The sequence below is a fragment of the Pristiophorus japonicus genome, chromosome 26 (genome assembly GCF_044704955.1).
Source record: "Pristiophorus japonicus isolate sPriJap1 chromosome 26, sPriJap1.hap1, whole genome shotgun sequence".
Classification (NCBI taxonomy): Eukaryota; Metazoa; Chordata; class Chondrichthyes; family Pristiophoridae; genus Pristiophorus; species Pristiophorus japonicus.
The window spans coordinates 7,762,161-7,784,325 of NC_092002.1; the positions used below are offsets into that span (position 1 = coordinate 7,762,161).

Below are 22,165 nucleotides of genomic sequence, written 5' to 3' on the forward strand. Positions count from 1 at the left end.
GAATTCCACAGGTTAAGTGAAGAAGTTTCTCCTCATCTCAGTCCTAAATGGCCTACCCCTTATCCTAAGACTATGTCCCCTGCTTCTGAACTTCCCCAACATCGGGAACATTCTTCCCGCATCTAACCTGTCCAGTCCCGTCAGAATCTTACACGTTTCTATGAGATCCCCTTTCATCCTTCTAAACTCCAGTGAATACAGGCCCAGTTGATCCAGTCTCTCCTCATATGTCAGTCCTGCCATCCCTGGAATCAGTCTGGTGAACCTTCGCTGCACTCCCTCAATAGCAAGAACGTCCTTCCTCAGATTAGGAGACCAAAACTGAACACAATATTCCAGGTGAGGCCTCACTAAGGCTCTGTACAACTGCAGTAAGACCTCCCTGCTCCTATACTCAAATCCCCTAGCTATGAAGGCCAACATAACATTTGCCTTCTTCACCGCCTGCTGTACCTGCATGCCCACTTTCAGTGACTGATGAACTATGACACCCAGGTCTCGTTGCACCTCCCCTTTTCCTAATCTGCCGCCATCAAGATAATATTCTGCCTTCGTGTTTTTGCCCCCAAAATGGATAACCTCACATTTATCCACATTATACTGCATCTGTCATGCATTTGCCCACTCACCTAACCTCTCCAAGTCACCCTGCAGCCTCTTAGCGTCCTCCTCACAGCTCACACCGCCACCCAGTTTAGTGTCATCTGCAAACTTGGAGATATTACACTCAATTCCTTCATCTAAATCGTTAATGTATATTGTAAAGAGCTGGGGTCCCAGCACTAAGCCCTGCGGAACTCAGAATGGCAGACAGTCACTGTCTGCCATTCTGAAAAGGACCCGTTTATCCCAACTTTCTGCTTCCTGTCTGCCAACCAGGTCAATATCCACGTCAGTACATTACCCCAATACCATGTGCTTTGATTTTGTGTGGGACCTTGTCAAAAGCCTTTTGAAAGTCCAAATACACCACATCCACTGGTTCTCCCTTGTCCACTCTGCTAGTTACATCCTCAAAAAATTCCAGAAGATTCGTCGAGCATGATTTCCCTTTCATAAATCCATGCTGACTTGGTCCAATCCTGTCACTACTTTCCAAATGCGCTGCTATTTCATCCTTAATAATTGATTCCAACATTTTCCCCACTACTGATGTCAGGCTAACTGGTCTATAATTACCTCTTTTCTCTCTCCCTCCTTTTTTAAAAAGTGGTGTTACATTAGCTACCCTCCAGTCCATAGGAACCGATCCAGAGTCGATAGACTGTTGGAAAATGATCTCCAATGCATCCACTTCCTGAACTACTCTGGGATGCAGGCTATCAGGCTGTGGGGATTGATCGGCCCTCAATTCCATCAATTTCCCTAACACAATTTCCCGCCTAATAAGGATATCCTTCAGTTTCTCTTCACTAGACCTACTGTCCCCTAGTACAATCGGAAGGTTATTTGTTATTTATTCAGAGGACACCGGCTGCTAAGTTTTGGACGACCTCATGTTTACCTAGTGTAGAATGTGGGAGGCCAGCCAGGAGTGAGTTGGAATAGTTGAAGTCTAGAGATGACAAAGGCATGGATGAGGGCTTCAGCAGCAGAAGAGCTGAGGCAGGGACGAAGATGGGCGATGTTATGGAGGTGGAAAAAGGCGGGTTTAATTATGCCGCGGATATGTGGCTGGAAACTCATTTCGGGGTCAAATATGACACCTAGGTTGCGAACAGTCTTGTTCCCCCTCAGACTGATGCTAGGGAGAGGGATGGAGTCAGTGGTTCAGGAACGCAATAACACTGAAGCTTCGATCTTGTGAGCAGCCTGTGTGGCTAAAACGCTTTCCGTTTAAATTTCAGTGTCGAAACTGTGACTACCAGCAAGAAGCTGACAATAGCTGTATCTATGTCAACAAGATCACGCATGAAGTCGAGTAAGTAGAGTCAGTGTCTGCCGTGAGCGGGTTTAAACAGTGCACCATTGTACCTGAGGCTGACAGTAAATTACATCTGTATCTCCCAGTGAGACGGCAGCTAAATTCCGTCATCGACATGAGCTGGAATTACTGAGTGTGTGATCGCTCTCATTCTTTGCGGCTCTGCTGAACATAGCGGGTAAATGGTGCTGTGCCATACAGAGCCAGTTTCATGTCTGATTTGTGCTGCGTTTCCTGATATAAGAACATAAGAAATAGGAGCAGGAGTCAGCCATTTGGCCCCTCCGCCATTCAATAAGATCATGGCTGATCTGATCTTGGCTTCAACTCCACCTCCCTGCCCGCTCCCCATAACCCTTGACTCCCTTAGCGTTCAAAAATCTGTCTGTCTCCACCTTGAATATATTCAATGATCCAGCCTCCACAGCTCTCGGGGGCAGAGAATTCCAAAGATTCACGACCCTCTGAGAGAAGGAATTCCTCCTCATCTCAGTTCTAAATAGGTGCCCTCTTATTCTGAAACTATGCCCCCTAGTTCTATTCCCCCACGAGGGGAAACATCCTCTCTCCATCTACCTTGTCCAGCCCCCTCGGTATTTTATGTTTCAATAAGATCACCTCTCATTCTTCTAAACTCCAATGAATACAGGCCCAACCTGCTCAACCTTTCCTCATAAGACATAGAAAATAGGTGCAGGAGTAGGCCATTCGGCTCTTCGAGCCTGCACCACCATTCAATAAGATCATGGCTGATCATTCCCTCAGTACCCCTTTCCTGCTTTCTCTCCATACCCCTTGATCCCTTTAGTCGTAAGGGCCATATCTAACTCCCTCTTAAATATATCCAATGAACTGGCATCAACAACTCTCTGCAGTAGGGAATTCCACAGGTTAGCAACTCTGTGAAGAAGTTTCTCCTCATCTCAGTCCTAAATGGCTTACCTCGTATCCTTAGACTGTGTCCCCTGGTTCTGGACTTCCTCATCATCGGGAACATTCTTCCTGCATCTAACCTGTCCAGTCCTGTCAGAATCTTGTAAGTTTCTATGAGATCCCCTCTCATCCTTCTAAACTCCAGTGTATAAAGGCCCAGTTGATCTAGTCTCTCCTCATATGTCAGTCCTGCCATCCCAGGAATCAGTCTGGTGAACCTTCGCTCCACTCCCTCAATAGCAAGAACATCTTTCTTCAGATAAGGAGACCAAAACTGAACACAATATTCCAGGTGAGGCCTCACCAAGGCCCTGTACAACTGCAGTAAGACCTCCCTGCTCCTATTCTCAAATCCCCTAGCTATGAAGGTTAACATACCAGTTGCCTTCTTCACCGCCTGCTGTACCTGCATGCCAACTTTCAATGACTGATGTACCATGACACCCAGGTCTCGTTGCACCTCCCCTTTTCCTAATCTGCCGCCATTCAGATAATATTCTGCCTTTGTGTTTTTGCCACCAAAGTGAATAACCTCACACTTATCCACATTATACTGCATCTGCCATGCATTTGCCCACTCACCTAACCTGTCCAAGACACCCTGCAGCCTCTTAGCATCCTCCCCACAGCTCACACCACCACCCAATTTAGTGTCATCTGCAGACTTGGAGATATTACACTCAATTTCTTCATCTAAATCATTAATGTATATTGTAAAGAGCTTGGGTCCCAGCACTGAGCCCTGCGGCACTCCACTAGTCACTGACTGCCATTCTGAAAAGGATCCGTTTATCCCAACTCTCTGCTTCCTGTCTGCCAACCAGTTCTCTATCCATGTCAGTACATTGTGCTTTGACTTTGCACACCAATCTCTTGTGTGGGACCTTGTCAAAAACCTTTTGAAAGTCCAAATACACCACATCCACTGGTTCTCCCTTGTCCACTCTACTAGTTACATCTTCAAAAGACAACCCCGTCATCTCCGGAATCAACCGAGTGAGCCTTCTCTGAACTGCCTCCAATGCAAGTATATCCCTCCTTAAATAAGGAGAGCAAAACTGTACGCAGTACTCCAGGTGTGGTCTCGCCAACACCTGTAGCGGGACTTCCCCACTTTTCCCTACTCAGTCGGGTGCTGCCGTGAGGAAAGATGGGAGGAGGCTCTGGTTGGGCCGAAGGGCCTGCTTCTGTGCCGTATATCCCGTGTAAAACAATTCTGTCCTCTTGTTTTGTCCAGCCCTTCCAGCATTCTTTTCATGAAGCTGTTTCTTTTCCCTTCTTTTAAACAGTGAATTGACGCAAATCATAGCGGATGTGGCACAGGACCCGACACTGCCGAGAACTGAGGACCATCCCTGCCCAAAGTAAGTAGAACGGCAGCACCACTTCATAACCTGAGCCTAGTCCTTCTTAGACCATCTAAATCTGGTGTCAATCCAATTTTGAAATGCTGGGGGGGGGGGGCAAAAAAGGTGGACGTGACTGTTGAGGCCTTTGGTATTTCTCGGCTACCCCACAGCTTTCCCTTCGTGTATTTATCCGATTCCATTTTGAAAGTTACGATTGAATCTGTTTGCAGCGCCCTTTCAGGCCGCGCGTTCCAGAACTTGCTGCGTATTTTTTTTTCTCAACGCCCCCTCTGGTTCGTTTGCCAATCACCTTAAATGCGTGTCTTCTGGTTACCGACCCTTCTGCCACTGGAAACTGTTTCGCCTTCTTTGCTGGTCGACGCTCGTTGTGATTTTGAACACCGTTGTCACATCTCCTCTAAACCTGCTCTGCTCTAAAGAGAACAGCCCTAGCTTCTCCAGTCTCTCTACATAACAGGAGTCGCTCAACCATTCGAGCAAATCTCCTCTGCGCCCTCGCAAGGTCTCGACATCCATGCTAAAGTGTGGTGCCCAGAATTGGACACAATACTCCAGCTGGGGCCGAACAGTGTCTTATAAAGGTTTAGCAGAATTTCCTTGCTTTTGTACTCTATGCCTCTATTAATAAAGCTAAGGATCCCGCACGCTTTTTTAGCGTCCTCCCACCCTCGAAGATTTGTGTACGTACACCCCCAGGTCGCATTCTCCCTGCACCCCCTTTTAAATTGTACCATTTAGTTTATATTGCCTCTCCTCATTCTTCCCACCAAAATGTATCGCTTTGCACGGCTCTGCGTTAAATTTCGTCTGCCGTGTGTCTGCCCATTGCATCAGGCTGTCTATGTCCTCCTTCAGTCCGTCACAGCTGTTTTTAAATATTGTTACAGATGCGGACACAAGGAAGCTGTGTTTTTCCAGTCGCACAGTGCAAGAGCTGAGGTACAGTAATGGAACCTATTGCAAGATACACATTTGTTAAATATATATTCAAACCATTTATGCCTGTGCTTATAAGTTATATGGATATATAAGTTGCTCTTTTAGCAGCGGGCACAGAATAAGCATATTATTAATTTCCTTTGGGGGAAAAAAAGCTGAACTTTAACCTTTTTTAGGACGGGGGAGCGTGTTGAACTGGGAAGGTAGGTGCCAGCATAAGGCACTGTTTTTTGACTCGTGATTTCTCGCTACACTTCTGCCAAACCCAGTATCGTTGAGCTGCCCACACAAGTTCAAACGGCCATTATAAGCACTGTTTACTGGAGTACTGCGAACAGTTTTGGTCTACTTATTTAAGGAGGGAGATACTTGCATTGGAGGCTGTTCAGAGAAGGTTCACTCGGTTGATTCTGAGATGCGGAGGTTGTCTTGTGAGGAAAGGTTGAGCAGGTTGGGCTTATACACACTGGAGTTTAGAAGAATGAGAGGTGATCTTATTAAAACGCATAAGATTATGAGGGGGGCTTGACAGGGTAGATGCTGAGAGGATGTTTCCCCTTGTGGGAGAATCTAGAACTAGGGGGGGGGCATTGTTTCAGAATAAGGGGTCGCCCATTTATGACGGAGATGAGGAGGAATTTCTTCTCTGAGGGTTGTGAATCTGTGGAATTCTCTGCCCCAGGGAGCTGTGGAGGCTGGGTCATTGAATATATTTAAGGCGGAGATAGACAGATTTTTGAACGATAAGGGAGTCAAGGGTTATAGGGAGCGGGCAGGGAAGTAGAGTTGAGGTCAAGATCAGATCAGCCATGATCTTATTGAATGCGGAGCAGGCTCGAGGGGCCAAATGACCGACTCCTATTTCTTATGTTTATGTTTAAACGCTCAGCTGCGGAGCTCACAACTTGCACGTAGCGCTCCGTTTTCTTCAGTCTTGTGATTGTTACGGAATGTGTAACCAGGGTGACTAGGAGAATGAATAGGTCTGTGCTACTCAGGCTGAGTGTGTGTTGTGTGAGCCATGAGACGATGAATAGGTAGCCTGGGTGATGAAAAACAACAAACTTTATTTATATAGCGCCTTTAACGTAGTGAAACGTCCCGAGGCGCTTCACAGGAGTATTGTGAGATAAAACAATTTGACACCGAGCCGCACAAGTAGAATTTAGCTCAGGTGACCAAAAGCTTGGTCAAAGAGGTTGGTTTTAAGGAGCATCTTGAAGGAGGAAAGAGAGGCAGAGAGGTTTAGGGAGGGAGTTCCAGAGCTTGGGGCCCAGGCAGCTGAAGGCACGGCTGCCAATGGTTGAACGATTATAATCAGGGATGCTTAGGAAGGCAGAATTGGAGAAGCGCAGAGATCTTTTAGGCGAGGTGGGGGGGTGGGCGGGCGGGTGTGGTGGTGTTGTGGGGCTGGAGGAGATTACTGAGATAGGGAGGGGCGAGGCCATGGAGGGATTTGAAAATAAGGATGAGAATTTTGAAATTGAGCTGATGCTTAACCGGGAGCCAATGTAGCGAGCACAGGGGTGATGGTTGAGCGGGACTTGGTGCGAGTTAGGACACGGGGAACAGAGTTTTGGATCACAAACGTTAAGTGTGACCCTTGGTAAAAGTGGTATGGGAATCTGACATCATGGTTACATTCGAACTGGAGAGCTCGAACAAATCAAAACTGATAGTTTTCAGAGGATATCGAGGGACTTGCTAGGCGAGAAAAAACATATTGAGATGTCATAAAGCTTTTTATAATTGGATATAATATATATGTATAATATTTATAGTGTGTGTATATATATATATATATATATATATATATAAAAAATTGATGCATCAAATTATTCGTGAAATGAGCTTTCGACCTCATATCCACAGCATAACTAAGACCGCCTATTTCAGCCTCCGTAACATCGCCCGTCTCTGCCCTTGCCCCAGCTCATCCGCTGCTGAAGCCCTCATCCATGCCTTTGTTACTTCCAGACTTGACTATTCCAACTCCTGGTTGGCCTCCCACATTCTACCCTACGTAAACTAGAGGTGATCCAAAACTTGGCTACCCGTGTCCTAATTCGCACCGAGTCCCGCTCACCCATCACCCCCTGTGCTCGCTGACCTTCATTGACTCCCGGTTAAGCAACGCCTTGATTTCAAAATTCTCATTCTTGTTTACACACCCCTCCATGGCCTCCCCCCTCCCTATCTCTGTAATCTCCTCCAGCCCCACAACCTCCCCGAGATGTCTGCGCTCCTCTAATTCTGCCCTCTTGAGCATCCCTGATTATAATCGCTCCACCATCGGTGGCCGTGCCTTCTGTTGACTGGGCCCCAAGCTCTGGAACTCCCTGCCTGAACCTCTCCGCCTCTCTACCTCTCTCTCCTCCTTCGAGACGCTCCTTAAAGCCTACCTCTTCGACCAAGTTTTTGGACACCTGCCCTAATTTCTCCTTTATGTGGCTCGGTGTCACATTTTTGTCTCAATACTCCTTGGGATGTTTCACTACGTTAAAGGCGCTATATAAATGCAGGTGGTTGTTGAAAATGTAATAAGGCAGAAGTTTCTCTCCGTGCTAAATTATAGACCGAGCACATGCCTATTAAGATCTCGATCTGGACTGCCGAAACGCATTTCATTTACAGTCCTGTACAGTGGAGATTTTAATGAGTATTAGCAGCAATTGTGGCTTTAAAAGGGCCGGGAAAATGTTTGAATGCGCGGGACGTGACCAGAATCGGTTTTGTGAACAAGTCGAGTGGTATTTGTGATTTGGCCGCGAGTGACAAAGGATTGCGAGTTTGAAGAGCGCCATTAATGCCGACTTTTTCGCCCCTCCCCCCTTGCTGTAGGACGCAATGAGACTGTACTACGTATGCACAGCGCCACACTGTGGCCATCGGTGGACTGAGTGAGGACGCACGGTGTTGCCCCCCCGGGTAGTTTTGCTGTGCCGTGGTCTGACTGTGCCCCCCCCAAGACATTCCCCGTCAGTCAGTGGGATGCGTCAGTTCAGGGATATTGTAGAAGTAGAGTCAGCAATCAACAGTGCGGTAAAAATGTTTATTTTTTTAAAGCCATATTTGTAGTACTGATGTTTTGCCAATTTTGTAAATACAGTAATAAAAACTTTTTTCCAAAAATAATATTCTGAGATTCTGTGCATTTATGCCCATCAGAAAGATTTTTTTCCAATAGAATTGAAGAATTTTTACCACAGAAAGCGGCCATTTTGGTCAATTTTGCTTGGACCTGCTCTACATCAGAGCTATTTACTCTAATCTCCTTTTCCTGCTCTTTCCCCGTATCCGTCGATAATTTACTGTGTGTGTGTGTATTTGACTACAGGCAACTCTCGATTATCCGCGTCCCTCGGAGATTGGGCTATGCCGGGTAAATGATTTCTCTGTTAGAGTGATTGACATTATAAAGTTAAAACCCGATGCCTTCCCCCACTGAAAGGACTCTGAACGCAACGGCCTGATGCCTTCCCAGGCCGAAATTTTAAATCCCGTTAGTGGTTTCCCGTTGGATCCGTGTGCGGATAATCGAGAGTTGCCTGTAATTCTGTCTCGGATGTGATTTGATCATCTACTGATGAAGTGTTGCATTATATAATCGCTCTTGTGTAAAGTTGTGTCTTTAAGGAGAAAATGCAAGATATTTGCTCTTTCCACACTTTCATCGCTCCATCATCGGCGGCCGTGCTTTCAACTGCCTGGGCCCCAAGCTCTGGAATTCCCTCCCTAAACCTCTCCACCTCTCTACCTCTCTTTCCTCCTTCAAGACGCTCCTCAAAACTTACCTCTTTGACCAAGCTTTTGGTCACCTGCCCTAATATCTCTTTCTTTGGTTTGGTGTCAGTTTTTGTCAGATAACGCTCCCGTGAAGCGCTTTGGGGGCATTTTACTGTGTTAAAGGTGCTATATAAATGCAAGTTGTATGTATATTTTGGAAATTCAGTCTTATAATCTGCACAGTAATGCAGCAGAATATATAGATTTTCCTGTGACACCTTCCCGTTCTTCACTGCTGGCTGACCTGCCCCGAAGTGTCGATGTACAGAGGGACCTGGGTGTCCTTGTACATCAGTCAGTGAAAGCAAACATGCCGGTGCAGCAAGCAGTTAGGAAGGCAAATGGTATGTTGGCCTTCATTGCAAGAGGATTTGAGTACAGGAGCAAGGATGTCTTACTAGTTATACAGGGCCTAGGTGAGACCGCACCTGGAGTAGTGTGTGCAGTTTTGGTCTCCTTACCTCAGGAAGGATATACTTTCCATAGAGGGCGTGCAGCGAAGGTTCACCAGACTGATTCCTGGGATGGCAGGACTGTCGTATGAGGAGAGATTGGGTCGACTAGGCCTGTATTCACTAGAGTTTAGAAGAATGAGAGGGGATCTCATTGAAACATATAAAATTCTGACTGGGTTGGACAGACTGGATGCGGGGAGGATGTTTCCCCGGGCTGGGAAGTCTAGAACAAGGGGTCACAGTCTCAGGATACGGGGGAGGAAATTTAGGACCGAGATGAGAAATGTTTTCACTCAGAGGGTGGTGAACCTGTGGAATTCTCTACCACAGAAGGCTGTGGAGGCCAAGTCACTGAATATATTTAAGAGGGAGATCGATTTCTAGAAAGAAAGGGCGCCAAGGGGTATGGGGAAAAAGCGGGAATATGGGGCCCAAGTTTCGGCCTCAGTTGCTCCTGATTTTTTTGGAGCAACTGGTGTAGAACGGAGTATCTTAGAAATTCAAATTCTCGGCATTTAGTTTGCTCCAGTTCTAGTCAGTTAGAACAGTTTCACTTTGGAACAGAATTTATTTTTCAAAAGGGGGCGTGTCCGGCCACTTACACCTGTTTTCAAAGTTTCGGCAGTGAAAACTTACTCCAAACTAACTTAGAATGGAGTAAGTGAAGATTTTTGTACGCTCGAAAAAACCTTGTCTACACTTTAGAAAATCAGGCGTAGATTACAAATCAGGCGTAGGGAATGGGGGAGGGGGTTTACAAATCAGGCGTAGGGAATGGGGGAGGGGGTTTAAAGGGAAGTTTACAAAAATTAAACACTTCAGTTTTACAAATAAAGAGCCATCATCAATAATAAATTATAAAAACATCAATAAATCGACCAATAAATCAATCAAAAAAATTAATCAGAAATAAAAAAAAAAATCAATAACTAAAACATTTTCTACTTATCGACTGCAGCACCAGGAGCCCTCCAACAGCATGCTGGGATGCTGCCCCCCCCCCTCCAGTGTGTCTCTGTCAGTGTCTCTATCTCTCTGTCTGTCTGTGTGTGTCTCTCACTCTCTGTCTATCAGTGTCTGTGTTTCTGACAGAGAGGGGGGGGGGCAGGGGGAGAGAGAGAGGGGGGGGGGCAGGGGGAGAGAGAGAGGGGGGGGGGCAGGGGGAGAGAGAGAGGGGGGGGGGCAGGGGGAGAGAGAGAGGGGGGGGGGCAGGGGGAGAGAGAGGGGGGGGGCAGGGGGAGAGAGAGGGGGGGGGCAGGGGGAGAGAGAGGGGGGGGGCAGGGGGAGAGAGAGGGGGGGCACGGGCAGGGGGAGAGAGGGGGGGGCACGGGCAGGGGGAGAGAGGGGGGGGCACGGGCAGGGGGAGAGAGAGGGGGGGCACGGGCACGGGGAGAGAGGGGGGGCACGGAGAGAGAGGGGGGGGCACGGGGAGAGAGAAAGGGGGGGCAGGGGGGGAGAGAGAGAGAGGGGGAGAGAGAGAGGGGGCAGGGGGAGAGAGGGGGGGGCAGGGGAGAGGGGGGGGAGAAGGGGAGGGAAGGAGGGGGGAGGGAAGGAGGGAGGAGGGGAAGCGGGGGTGGAGGGAGGAGGGGAAGCGGGGGTGGAGGGAGGAGGAGAAGGGGAAGGGGGGGGAGGAGGAGAAGGGGAAGGAGGGGAAGGGGGGGTGGAGGGGAAGGGGAGAGGAGGGGAGGGGAAGGGGAGAGGAGGAGAAGGGGAAAGGGGGGGGGAGGAGAAGCGGGAGGGGGGGGGGGAAGGAGAAGGGGCTGGGCTGAAAGGAGAAGGGGGAGGGAGGCGGAACGGGCCTGGCCGGGCCCAAGACTTCAGGCAGGGCCTGTCCCCAGCGCCAGATTTACAGGTAGGTGGCGTCGGGTCGGGGGGGTGGGGGGGCTGGAGGAGGAGGGAGGTCGGGTTGGTTCAGGTAGCGGGGAGGGAGGGGGCGCGGTTCGGTTCGGGTCGGGGGGGGGCAGGGAGGTCAGGTCGGGTAGGGGGTCCAGTCCGGGAGAGGGGGGGGGAAGCGGGGGTCGGGTCGGGAGGAAGCAGGAGCTGGGCGTGGGAGGCAGCCTTATGCACGCAGCCCCAGTGAGGCCATTTGGCCAGGACTTGGGGGCTGCGTGCTTCGGGCCACCCCCACACAGTTTTGGGCGCCTGGAGCTACTGCACATGCGTGCCCACTGTAGCGCGCATGTGCAGAGGTCCCGGCACTGTTTTCAGTGCCGGGACCTGGCTCCGCCCCCTACAGCTCATGCTGTGCTGCGCCGAGCTGCAAACGACCTGCAGGGAGCCGGAGAATCTAAGCATTTTTTAGGCGCACTTTGTGGCGCGAAAAACGGGCGTCCAGGTCGGGGCTGCGCCGTTCTAGGCGCGGCCCGAAACTTGGGCCTTGGTGTTGAGATAGAGGATTCGCCATGATCATATTGAATGGTGGTGCAGGCTAGAATGGCCTACTCCTATTTTCTATGTTATCTCCACCCACAACAGTACCAATTCCTTCACTAACCATTAGGGGGACACCTTGTACTTTGTGCACATTCTGCAAATAATAGATGGTTAGGGAATGATTTGCAAATGTGTTTAAGGGATTTGGATGTGAATTCAAAGCTGTTGTGCTCCAGTATGCACTGCGTTTGCATCTCATTTGTGTCCCGGCCAGGTGTACCTTCGGCTTTGTTTATTGTTTTCTCCCTCCATTCTTTCCTGAAAAGGAGCTGCCCTTTCGCTGGTGCCCGCAGCCCTCCGGTACCCCTTCCCAAGTGGCAGGTCGTCCTGTGTGAATCTAGACAGTGAGTATTGGGGAAGCGCTATTCAACTACGATGGGCATCGCACCAGAGCCTGATCCAATCCTCGACACCCACCTATGTGTATGTCCCAGCAAGAATCACCGGATAGAAATTAATTATAACGAAAGAAAAAATCTTCCATTTCCCTAGCGCCTTTCACGACCACCAGACTTCTCAAAGCGCTTTATGGCCAATTAAGTGCTTTTAGGAGTGTAGTCACTAATTAGGGGTAACTTGGCCATGCTGTGCTGAGGTCAAATGCCCCTTCCCACCCCCCAGCCTCGCTAGAGTCCAGGGCAAGATCAGTTAATTCAGTTCTGGGACCTTCCCGCTTTATATGGCTGAGAAGCACTCCAGACCGTGCTAGTTCTTTCTCCACCGCACAGCAATTTGTGTCACCAGGTTCCTGCATCCTGCGCTTCCCCCCCCCTGCCCGCACTCTTAACCACATCAGGGTCCTGATGGTGCCTCATGTCGCAGTCAGTGCTGTGTCACGCTCCGTCCAGCAGAAACATCTGATCTTGTTGATTTTTTTTCTCCTCCTATTTCCTCTTCCCACTCCAGTTTAAAATTATTTATCCTCTTTAAAATAAAGAAGTCTCTTGCATAATCAACTGTTGCCCTCACACCCCTTCCAATTAGCTGAAACCAAACCATTCTTTATTGACGCCACTGTGTTGACCAATGAGTTGGCACAGCTTATGGCAGGACTCACAGCCAACAGTCTATTTTACAGTAAACAGAGTCTATTTAACGAGTGCACAACAGCAAACAGTCCACAGAGTCTATTTTTAAAAAAAAAAAGTAAGTCTCTGAACTATAGCAAGCAGAACTCATGATCGAAACTACATAGCATTACATAGGATATACGGCCACTATTTCGAAGAAGAGCAGGGGGAGTTATCCCTGGTGTCCTGGCCAATGTTTATCCCTCAATCGACATCACTAACAAAAACAGATTATTTTCGTCATTACCATGTTGTTGTTTGTGGGAGCTTGCTGTGCGCAAATTCGTGGCCGCGTTTTCCACATTTAAACAGGGAAAGATTGCAAAGTGCCGCAGTACAGCGGGACCTGGGGGTACTTGTGCATGAAACACAAAAGGATAGTATGCAGGTACAGCAAGTGACCAGGAAGGCCAATGGAATCTTGGCCTTTATTGCAAAGGGGATGGAGTATAAAAGCAAGGAAGTTTTGTTATAGCTGTACAGGGTATTGGTGAAGCCACACCTGGAATACTGCGTGCAGTTTTGGTTTCCATATTTACGAAAGGATATACGTGCTTTGGAGGCAGTTCAGAGAAGGTTCACTCGGTTGATTCCGGAGATGAGGGGGTTGACTTATGAGGAAAGGTTGAGTAGGTTGGGCCTCTACTCATTGGAATTCAGAAGAGTGAGAGATGATCTTATCGAAACGTATAAGATTATGAGGGGGCTTGACAAGGTGGATGCAGAGAGGATGTTTCCACTGATAGAGGAGACTAGAACTAGAGGGCATAATCTTAGAATAAGGGAGCGCCTATATAAAACTGAGATGAGGAATTTCTTCTGAGGGTTGTAAATCTGTGGAATTCGCTGCCTCAGAGAGCTGTGGAAGCCGAGATATTGAATAAATTTCAGACAGAGATAGACAGTTTCTTAAATGACACGGGAATAAGGGGGCGGGCAGGGAAGTGGAGCTGAGTCCATGATCGGATCAGCCATGATCGTATTAAATGGCGGAGCAGGCTCGCGGGGCCGTATGGCCTACTCCTGCTATTTCTTGCGTTCTTATGTTTATGTTCTTATTACAACAGTGACGGCACTCCACAAGTACTTCATTGGCTGTAAAGCACTTTGTGGCGTCCTGAGTGGTGGAAGGCGCTATATAAATGCAAGTTCTTGCTGTCTTGGCTGGTCTTACACACAACGAGGAAAGGGCAGCGTGCTCAATCTGTTCTGGAGCGAGGCACTTTGCCTCCGCAGGTATTTGCGCAGTAAAGGGCTGGTGGGGTGGCAGTCCCTGATGTGGAGGAAGTACGCGTCCACTTGATTGGAGGTAAAACCACAGTCCTCGCAGACGAAGATCTTGGAACGCCGTTCCCGGTAGGTGTAGTTCTGTTGCACGCTGTGAATCTTCTTCAGGTGAGATTCCAGCGAGCACCGCTGTGTGAACGCCTTCTCGCACAGCTCACACTTGTAGGGTCGAATACCTACTTAAACAGAGGTGGGGGCCGTAAGTCTTGTCTTGTCAGAATGGTAGCAAGAAGGTTACACACACAGACATAGCAAGAAAGAACTTGCATTTCTATAGCGCCTTTCGGATGAGACGTTAAACCGAGGCCCCGTCTGCTCTCTCGGGTGGACGTAAAAGATCCCGCGCCCGCTATTTCGAAGAAGAGCAGGGGGAGTTCTCCCCGGTGTCCTGGGGCCAATATTTATTCCTCAACCAACATCACTAAAAACAGATTATCCGGTCATTATCACATTGCTGTTTGTGGGAGCTTGCTGTGCGCAGATTGGCTGCTGCATTTCCCGCATTTACAACAGTGACTACACTCCGAAAGTACTTCATTGGCTGTAAAGCACTTTGAGACGTCCGGTGGTCGTGAAAGGTGCTATAGAAATGCACATTCTTTTTTTTTCACAACCTCAGGATGTCCCAAAGCGCTTTACAGCCAATGAAGTACTTTCGGAGTGTAGTCACTTGTGCTGTAGGAAAGGCGGCAGCCAGTTTGCGCACAGCAAGCTCCTACAAAGAGCAACGTGATAATGACCAGATCATCTGTATGTGGTTGTTTGAGCGATAAATGTTGGCTGAGGCACTGGGAGAACTCCCCCGGCTCTTTGAATAGCGGCCGCGGGATATTTTACATCCACCTGAGAAGGTTTGACGGCACCTCCGACAGTGCAGCACCTCCTCACTGCTGCTAGTCTAGATTATGTGCTCAGGTCTCTGGAGTGGGGCTTGATTCCACAATATTCTGACTCGGAGGCAGGAGTACTACTGTGGGTTCAAGTCTCACGCCAGAGACTTGAGCACAAAATCTAGGCCGACACTCCCAGTGCAGTACTGAGGGAGCGCCGCACTGTCGGAGATGCTGTCTTTCGGATGAGACGTTAAACCGAGGCCCCATCTGCCCTCTCAGGTGGATTTAAAGATAGCATGGCCACTATTTCAAAGAAGAGCAGGGGGAGTTGTCCCCGGTATCTTGAGCCAATATTTATCCCTCAATCAACGTCACTAAAACAGATTATCTGGGTCATTATCACGTTTGTGGGAGCTTGCTGTGCGCAAATTCTGTGTTTCCTACAGTGACTACACTCCAAAAAGTACTTCATTGGCTGTAAAGCGCTTTGAGATGTCCTGAGGCCGTGAAAGGTGATGTAGACGTGCGAGACTTTCTACCAACTTGTCAAGTTTGGTACGATAAACACGGTTAGCTATTACGTGTAAAATATAGTGAATTAAAGTTTTGCATCTGGCACCGATTCAAATAACAGATGCAGTGCAGCAATTCACCGGACTTACTTCAACAGCACACCTCCGCCCTGAATACTATGCCACCAGGAAAGACCAGAGGAACAAGATTAAGGGATCACCCCGACTGTCAGGTTCTCCTCCCAAGTCCCACACTAGTCTGACGTCCTCATTGCTGGATTAATGCCATAACGGGAGCACAGGGGCTGCAGTGGTTCGAGGAGAAGGTGCACCACTTTGTTCTCGGGGTGACCAAGGATAAGGCAATAAATGTGCCAGCTTCCAGAAATAAATAAGGAAAAAGATGCAATTGAGTTGTGCGAGACTGCCTTGCACCGAAACTCTGCGCTCTCTGCAGCGCAGGTAAATACGCCGCTGGGTCGAAATTCGGCATTTAGCGGCACCCGCTGACGCCGGAGGCGGGCGGCTTGGTCCGTACCGTTGGCGGCGACCGATTTCCTCGGCTCACGGGGAATGTAGTTCGGGGGCGGGGCCAAGACGTACCGCTGTGCGCTCGGCCGCCACCTACGCGGTGACATCATCGAGCGGGCAGCACCCCCTTTGCCGCCGTGGCTCCGAGATTGGGCGGGTTCGGTGGCCTTACTGGCGTACAGCCTGGGGAAGGTGGCGGGACATCAGGGGTCCCGGGGCGAGAGAGCGTCCAGGGATCAAGGGGCAAGTGGTGATGTTTGGGTTTTTTTTTTGTTGCGTTTTAGCTATTAATGGAACCAGTGTGGGTCAGGGAAACTTTGTTTTTTCACCTCGTCGGGAAATTCGGTCGGCCTGAGATGCTGCAACGTTGCTTCCCGAGGGAGAGGGTGCAGTGCCACTTTTAGCACTGCTGCTCTCATCTTTGGCCGGCAAAACTGAATTTTTGCACAGTTTGAGGCGGCACTTATCACCTGCCCTTAAAACCAGCCGGTGTTACCGTCTCAAACACGGTGGGGCCGAACTTCGAACCCCGAAAGTTCCACTGCACCATAAAGAGCAGGAAACGTTCTAGGTGTGATCATGGTTGCAGGTGAAGTCCGAGAGAGGGAAACAAGTAGGAATATAAAAGGAGACGGGGAGAGACTGGAGAAGCTGGGGTTGTTCCCCTGGGAGCAGAGACAGTTAAGAGGAGATTTTGAGGAAGGTGTTCAAGATCATGAATGGTTTTGATAGAGTAGATGGAGAGAAACGTAGAAAATAGGTGCAGGAGTAGGCCATTCGGCCCTTCTAGCCTGCACCACCGTTCAATAAGAAACTGTTTCTGTTGGAAGGGGTGGGGGGGGGTCGGTAAGCAGAGGGCACAGATTTAAGGTGATTGGTGAAAGAGGAAACGTATTTTTACGCAGCGAGTTGTGGTGATCGGGAACGCGCTGCCTGAAAGGGCGGTGGGAGCAGATTCAATAGTGACTTTCGAACCGGGAATTGGATAAATACTTGAAGGGGAAATAATGTACTGAGCTACTGGGAAAGAGCAGGGGAGTGAAAGAAAGACTTGCATTTATATAGCGCCTTTCACCACCACCGGACGTCTCAAAGTGGGATTTATTGGTTGGCTCTAACGAAGAGCTGGCACAAGCACGATGTGCCAAAGGCTGCCTCCTGTGCTGTATGATTTTATGATTCTATGATCCGTCTTTCGGATGAGACGTTAAACCGAGGACCCCTCTGCTCTCTCCAGGTGGACGTTAACGATCCCATGGCACTATATTGAGAGCAGGGGGAGTTCTCCCCGGTGTCCTGGGGCCAATATATATCCCTCACTCAACATCATTTAAAACAAACAGATTGTCTGGTCATTATCACATTGCTGTTTGTGGGAGCTTGCTGTGCGCAAATTGGCTGCCGCGTTTCCCACATTACAACAGCGACCACTCTCCGAAAGTACTTCGTTGGCTGTAAAGCGCTTTGAGACGTCCGGTGGCCGTGAAAGGCGCTATAAAAGCAAGTCTTTTTTTAAAATTAAAGTCTACACTGCATTTAGCGATCTCATTCGATGAACTTGCAGCCTCCGAAAGGTTTGTTTCAGGTTAACACCAGCGGAGGTGTCCGAGCCCCGGTTATGTTTCTCCTCGCACTCTCGGCGGGTGGCATGGCAGTCGACACAATGGGAGGGCGAGAAGGGCAGCTGTGTGACGGGTCAGTCGGTAAATGCACCCCCTGCCACGTGGAGCACGAAGAGGCCAGGTCGGATTCTCGCACTGCCACCAGCAAGTTGTCCTCAGCCAGGGCCCTGACGCGAGTCGCTACAATCCAGTGCCCTGGTTTCGGGAGGGTGAGTAAAAGCAGCACGGATTTCTGCTCTTGATCCTGCGACACCGGGAAAGGGAAAGCACGTGAATTGCATGCCTTCGGGAGAGCAACGGAAAGTAAGTAGAAGGAAATGATTCTTACACTTTCATTTGAGGTTTTTTAAATTTCTCTTTCTGCTTGGCAAATTTGGTTTCCCTATAAACCCCACACGCGTCAGCTGTGACTCAGTGGGCAGCACTCTCTCTCGCCTCTGAGTCAGAAGGTTGTGGGTTCAAGTCCCACTCCAGGAACTTGAGCACATAAATCTAAGCTGGCACTCCCAGTGCAGTGCTCTCTCAGCACTGCGCTGTCGGAGGTGCCGTCTTTTGGATGAGACGTTAAACCGAAGCCCCGTCTGCTCTCTCAGGTGGACGTAAAAGATCCCACGGCCACTATTTTGAAGAAGAGCAGGGGGAGTTCTCCCCGGTGTCCTGGGCCAATATTTCTCAATCAACATCCAAAAAAAAAACAAATGATCTGGTCATTATCACATTGCTGTTTGTGGGAGCTTGCTGAGTGCAATTCTCCAGTCCTGGCAACATCCTGGTAAACCTCCTCTGTACCCTCTAATGCAATCGGGGAAATTGGTTACAGGGAAACCAAGCTTGCTAAACAAAAAGAAAGACTTGGATTTATATAGCGCCTTTCACGACCACCGGACGTCTCAAAGAGCTTTGCAGCCAATGAAGTACTTTTGGAGCGTAGTCACTACCGCGTTTCCCACATTTTCGGGAGGGTGAGTAACATCAGTTAGGATTTCTGCTCTTGATCCTGCGACACTGGGGAAGAGAAAGCACATGACTACGCTCCAAAAGTATTAGAAGAGTTTAGAAGAATGAGAGGTGATCTCATTGAAACATACAACATTCTTACAGTGATTGACAGGGTAGATGCAGGGAGGATGTTTCCCCCGGGCTGGGGAGCCTAGAACCAGGGGTCACACAGTCTCAGGATAAGGGGTCGGCCATTTAGGACTGAGATGAGGAGGAATTTCTTCACTCAGAGGGTGGTGATTCTTTGGAATTCTCTGCCCCAGAGGGCTGTGGAGGCTCAATCGTTGGGAGTATATTCAAGACAGAGATCGATAGATTTTTGAATATTAAGGGATATGGGGGTCGGGCGGGAAAGTGGAGTTGAGGTCGAAGATCAGCCGTGATATTGAATGGCGGAGCAGGCTCGAGGGGCCGAATGGCCACCTACTGCACCTAATTCTTATGTTCTTATGCTTTGCGCTGAAAGTGAGACACTCTAGGATCTGTCTTGCTTAATTGCCACATAGTTACCCCCTCAGCTACTGGGTGAGAAAATCATGATTTCAATGGAAATCGTACGATTTCTTCGAGTAAATGGTTTTCAGATCCCTCCATGGTCTCGCCCCTCCTCCTCCATCGCCACAACCCTCTGAGATATCTGCACTCCTCCGATTCTGGCCTCTTGTCCAGCCCCGATTTTGATCGCCCCACCATTGGCGGCCGGGCCTTCAGCTGCCTGGGCCCCAAGCTCTGGAATTCCCTTCCTAAACCCATCCTCCTCTCGTTCCTCCTTAAAACCGACCTCTTTGATCAAGTTTTGGTCACCTGTGCAAATTGCTCCCCATGTGGCTCAGGGTAAAATTCTATTTGTTAATCCTCTTGTGATTTTACCGCGTTGAAGGCGCTATATAGATGTAAGTTGTTGTAACGCGAACAGAGTGTTTTACTGTTCGAGGGCCACCTTACACCTGCGATGTAACCCACAGCCCCCGCCTGGCGCCGTACCTGTGTGCGTTCGCATGTGCCTCTTCAGATCGAAAGTGTCGTTGAAGCCTTTCCCGCAGAACCTGCAGACGTGTTTCTTCACCGCGCTGTGACACTTCAGGTGACGGGTCAGCATGCGTTGTAACGGGAAGACCTTGCTGCAGGAGTAGCACAGGAAGTGACCCTGAGTGTAGGCTGACTTCACCTATCGAAAAGAATTCCACCATTAGATAGAAAGACTTGCATCTCATCGTCACCATCATAGGCGGTCCCTTGGAATCGAGGAAGACTTGCTTCCACTCTTAGCATGAGTTCTTAGGTGGCTGAACAGTCCAATACGAGTGCCACAGACTCTGTCACAGGTGGGACAGATAGTCGTTGAGGGAAAGGGAGGGTGGGACAGGTTTGCCGCACGCTCCTTCAGCTGCCTGCGCTTGGTTTCTGCACGCTCTCGGCGATGAGACTCGAGGTGCTCAGCGCCCTCCCGGATGCACTTCCTCCACTTAGGGCGGTGTTTGGCCAGGGACTCCCAGGTGTCGGTGGGGATTTTATCAGGGAGGCTTTGAGGGTGTCCTTGAACCGTTTTCGTTGCCCTCCTTTGGCTCGAGCCTGCGGCCAATATCTCGCCATACATTTACAAAGCGCCTTTCATGACCATCGGACATCCCAAAGCGCTTTACAGCCAATGAAGTACTTTTGGAGTGTAGTCACTTGTAATGTGGAAAAGGCGGCAGCCAATTTGCGCACAGCAAACTCCCACAAACAGTAATGTGATTGTTATATATGCAGACTATAGATATACTCTCTGTATAGTTGTATAAGATGGAGACTTGATACCTGATGTACTATCAATAAGGTTTACACTGTGTATATACATGCTGGCACCACTAGAGGGTGCAACTGGTGGAGACCGGGGTTTCCTGCCCTGGTGGCAGGGGCTGTATAAAAGGGGAGCCACCATGCGGCTGCCTCACTCTGGAGTTACGAATAAAGGAGCAAGGTCACTACATGAGTACAACACATTGCCTCGTGGAGTCATTCATAAGTGCATTACAGACATAACAGTGATGATGATCCAGATCATCTGTTTTTGTGATGTTGATTGAGGAATAAATATAGGTCCAGGACACCGGGGATAACTCCCCTGCTCCTCTTCGAAATAGTGCCATGGGATCTTTTACGTCCAGCTGAGGGGGCAGACGGGGCCTCGGTTTAATGTCTCATCCGATGATGGCACCTCTGACAGTGCAGTTCTCTATAGCTCTATCTCTCTCTCTCTAGCTAGCTCTCTCTCTCTCGCTTTCTCTAGCTCTCTCTCTCTTGCTATCTCTCTAGCTATCTCTCTCTCTCTAGCTATCTCTCTAGCTATCTCTCTCTCTCTCTAGCTATCTCTCTCTCTCTCTCTCTAACTATCTTTCTCTCTCTCTTGCTATCTCTCTCTCTCTCTCTCTCTCTCTCTCTCTTGCTATCTCTCTCTCCCTCTCTCGCTATCTTTCTCTCTCTCGCTATCTTTCTCTCTCTCTAGCTATAACTCTCTCCAGCTATCTCTCTCTCTCTCTCTCGAGCTATCTCTCTCTCTCTCCAGCTATCTCTCTCTCCAGCTATCTCTTGCTATCTCGCTCTCTTGCTATCTCGCTATCTCGCTCTCTTGCTATCTCGCTCTCTTGCTATCTCGCTCTCTCGCTCTCGCTCTCTCGCTCTCTCGCTCTCTCGCTATCTCGCTCTCTCGCTCTCTCGCTATCTCGCTATCTCGCTATCTCGCTCTCTCTCGCTCTCTCGCTATCTCGCTCTCTCGCTCTCTCGCTCTCTCGCTCTCTCGCTATCTCGCTCTCTTGCTATCTCGCTCTCTTGCTATCTCGCTCTCTTGCTATCTCGCTCTCTTGCTATCTCTATCTCTCTCGCTATCTCTCTCTAGCTATCTCTATCTCTCTCTCGCTATCTCTCTCTCGCTATCTCTATCTCTCTCTCGCTATCTCTCTCTCGCTATCTCTCTCTCGCTATCTCTCTCTCGCTCTCTCGCTCTCTCTCTCTCGCTCTCTCGCTCTCTCTCTCTCGCTCTCTCTCTCTCGCTATCTCTCTATCGCTCTCTCTCTCTCTCTCGCTATCTCTCTCTCTCGCTATCTCTCTCGCTATCTCTCTCTCGCTATCTCTCTCTCTCTCGCTATCTCTCTCTCGCTATCTCTCCCTCGCTATCTCTCCCTCGCTATCTCTCTCTCTAGCTATCTCTCTCTAGCTATCTCTCTCTCTCTCTCGCTATCTCTCTCTCTCGCTATCTCTCTCTCTCGCTATCTCTCTCTCTCGCTATCTCTCTCTCTCGCTATCTCTCTCTCTCGCTATCTCTCTCTCTCGCTATCTCTCCACTGTAGTGAGAACCTTGGCTGTTTTTTATTTTCCTTTTAATCTTTCGGGGAATGAAAATGTAGCAGAAACAATGGGGATGATGGCTGGCCACTGAAAGTGTAACCCAAGTAAAGATGTACCTTGGCTCTGCTGGGTAACGGCTGGGCT

At 49.2% G+C, this 22,165-nt stretch overlaps 2 protein-coding genes and 1 pseudogene across 2 annotated transcripts in view; 2 read left to right on the top strand and 1 right to left on the bottom strand.

The window, feature by feature from the left end:
* The window catches only part of polr2i (RNA polymerase II subunit I), a 12,230-nt gene extending 3,929 nt beyond the window's left edge, over positions 1-8,301 (top strand). The window contains exons 3-6 of the mRNA XM_070867584.1: positions 1,848-1,921; positions 4,147-4,221; positions 5,115-5,166; positions 8,008-8,301. Coding sequence (XP_070723685.1) covers positions 1,848-1,921; positions 4,147-4,221; positions 5,115-5,166; positions 8,008-8,070 — 264 coding nt within the window. The 3' untranslated portion in view covers positions 8,071-8,301. The remainder of the gene's footprint in view (positions 1-1,847; positions 1,922-4,146; positions 4,222-5,114; positions 5,167-8,007) is intronic.
* Positions 8,302-12,148: 3,847 nt separating this feature from the next.
* LOC139239072 (adenosine receptor A1 pseudogene) overlaps positions 12,149-22,165 on the top strand; it is a 30,089-nt pseudogene continuing 20,072 nt past the window's right edge.
* LOC139239031 (putative transcription factor Ovo-like 1) lies at positions 14,081-19,814 on the bottom strand. Its single transcript, XM_070867535.1, has 2 exons — positions 19,679-19,814; positions 14,081-14,373 (listed from the first exon to the last, which is right to left on the bottom strand). Exons 1-2 carry the CDS (start codon positions 19,791-19,793, stop codon positions 14,081-14,083), a joined length of 408 nt encoding a protein of 135 aa, XP_070723636.1. The 5' UTR covers positions 19,794-19,814.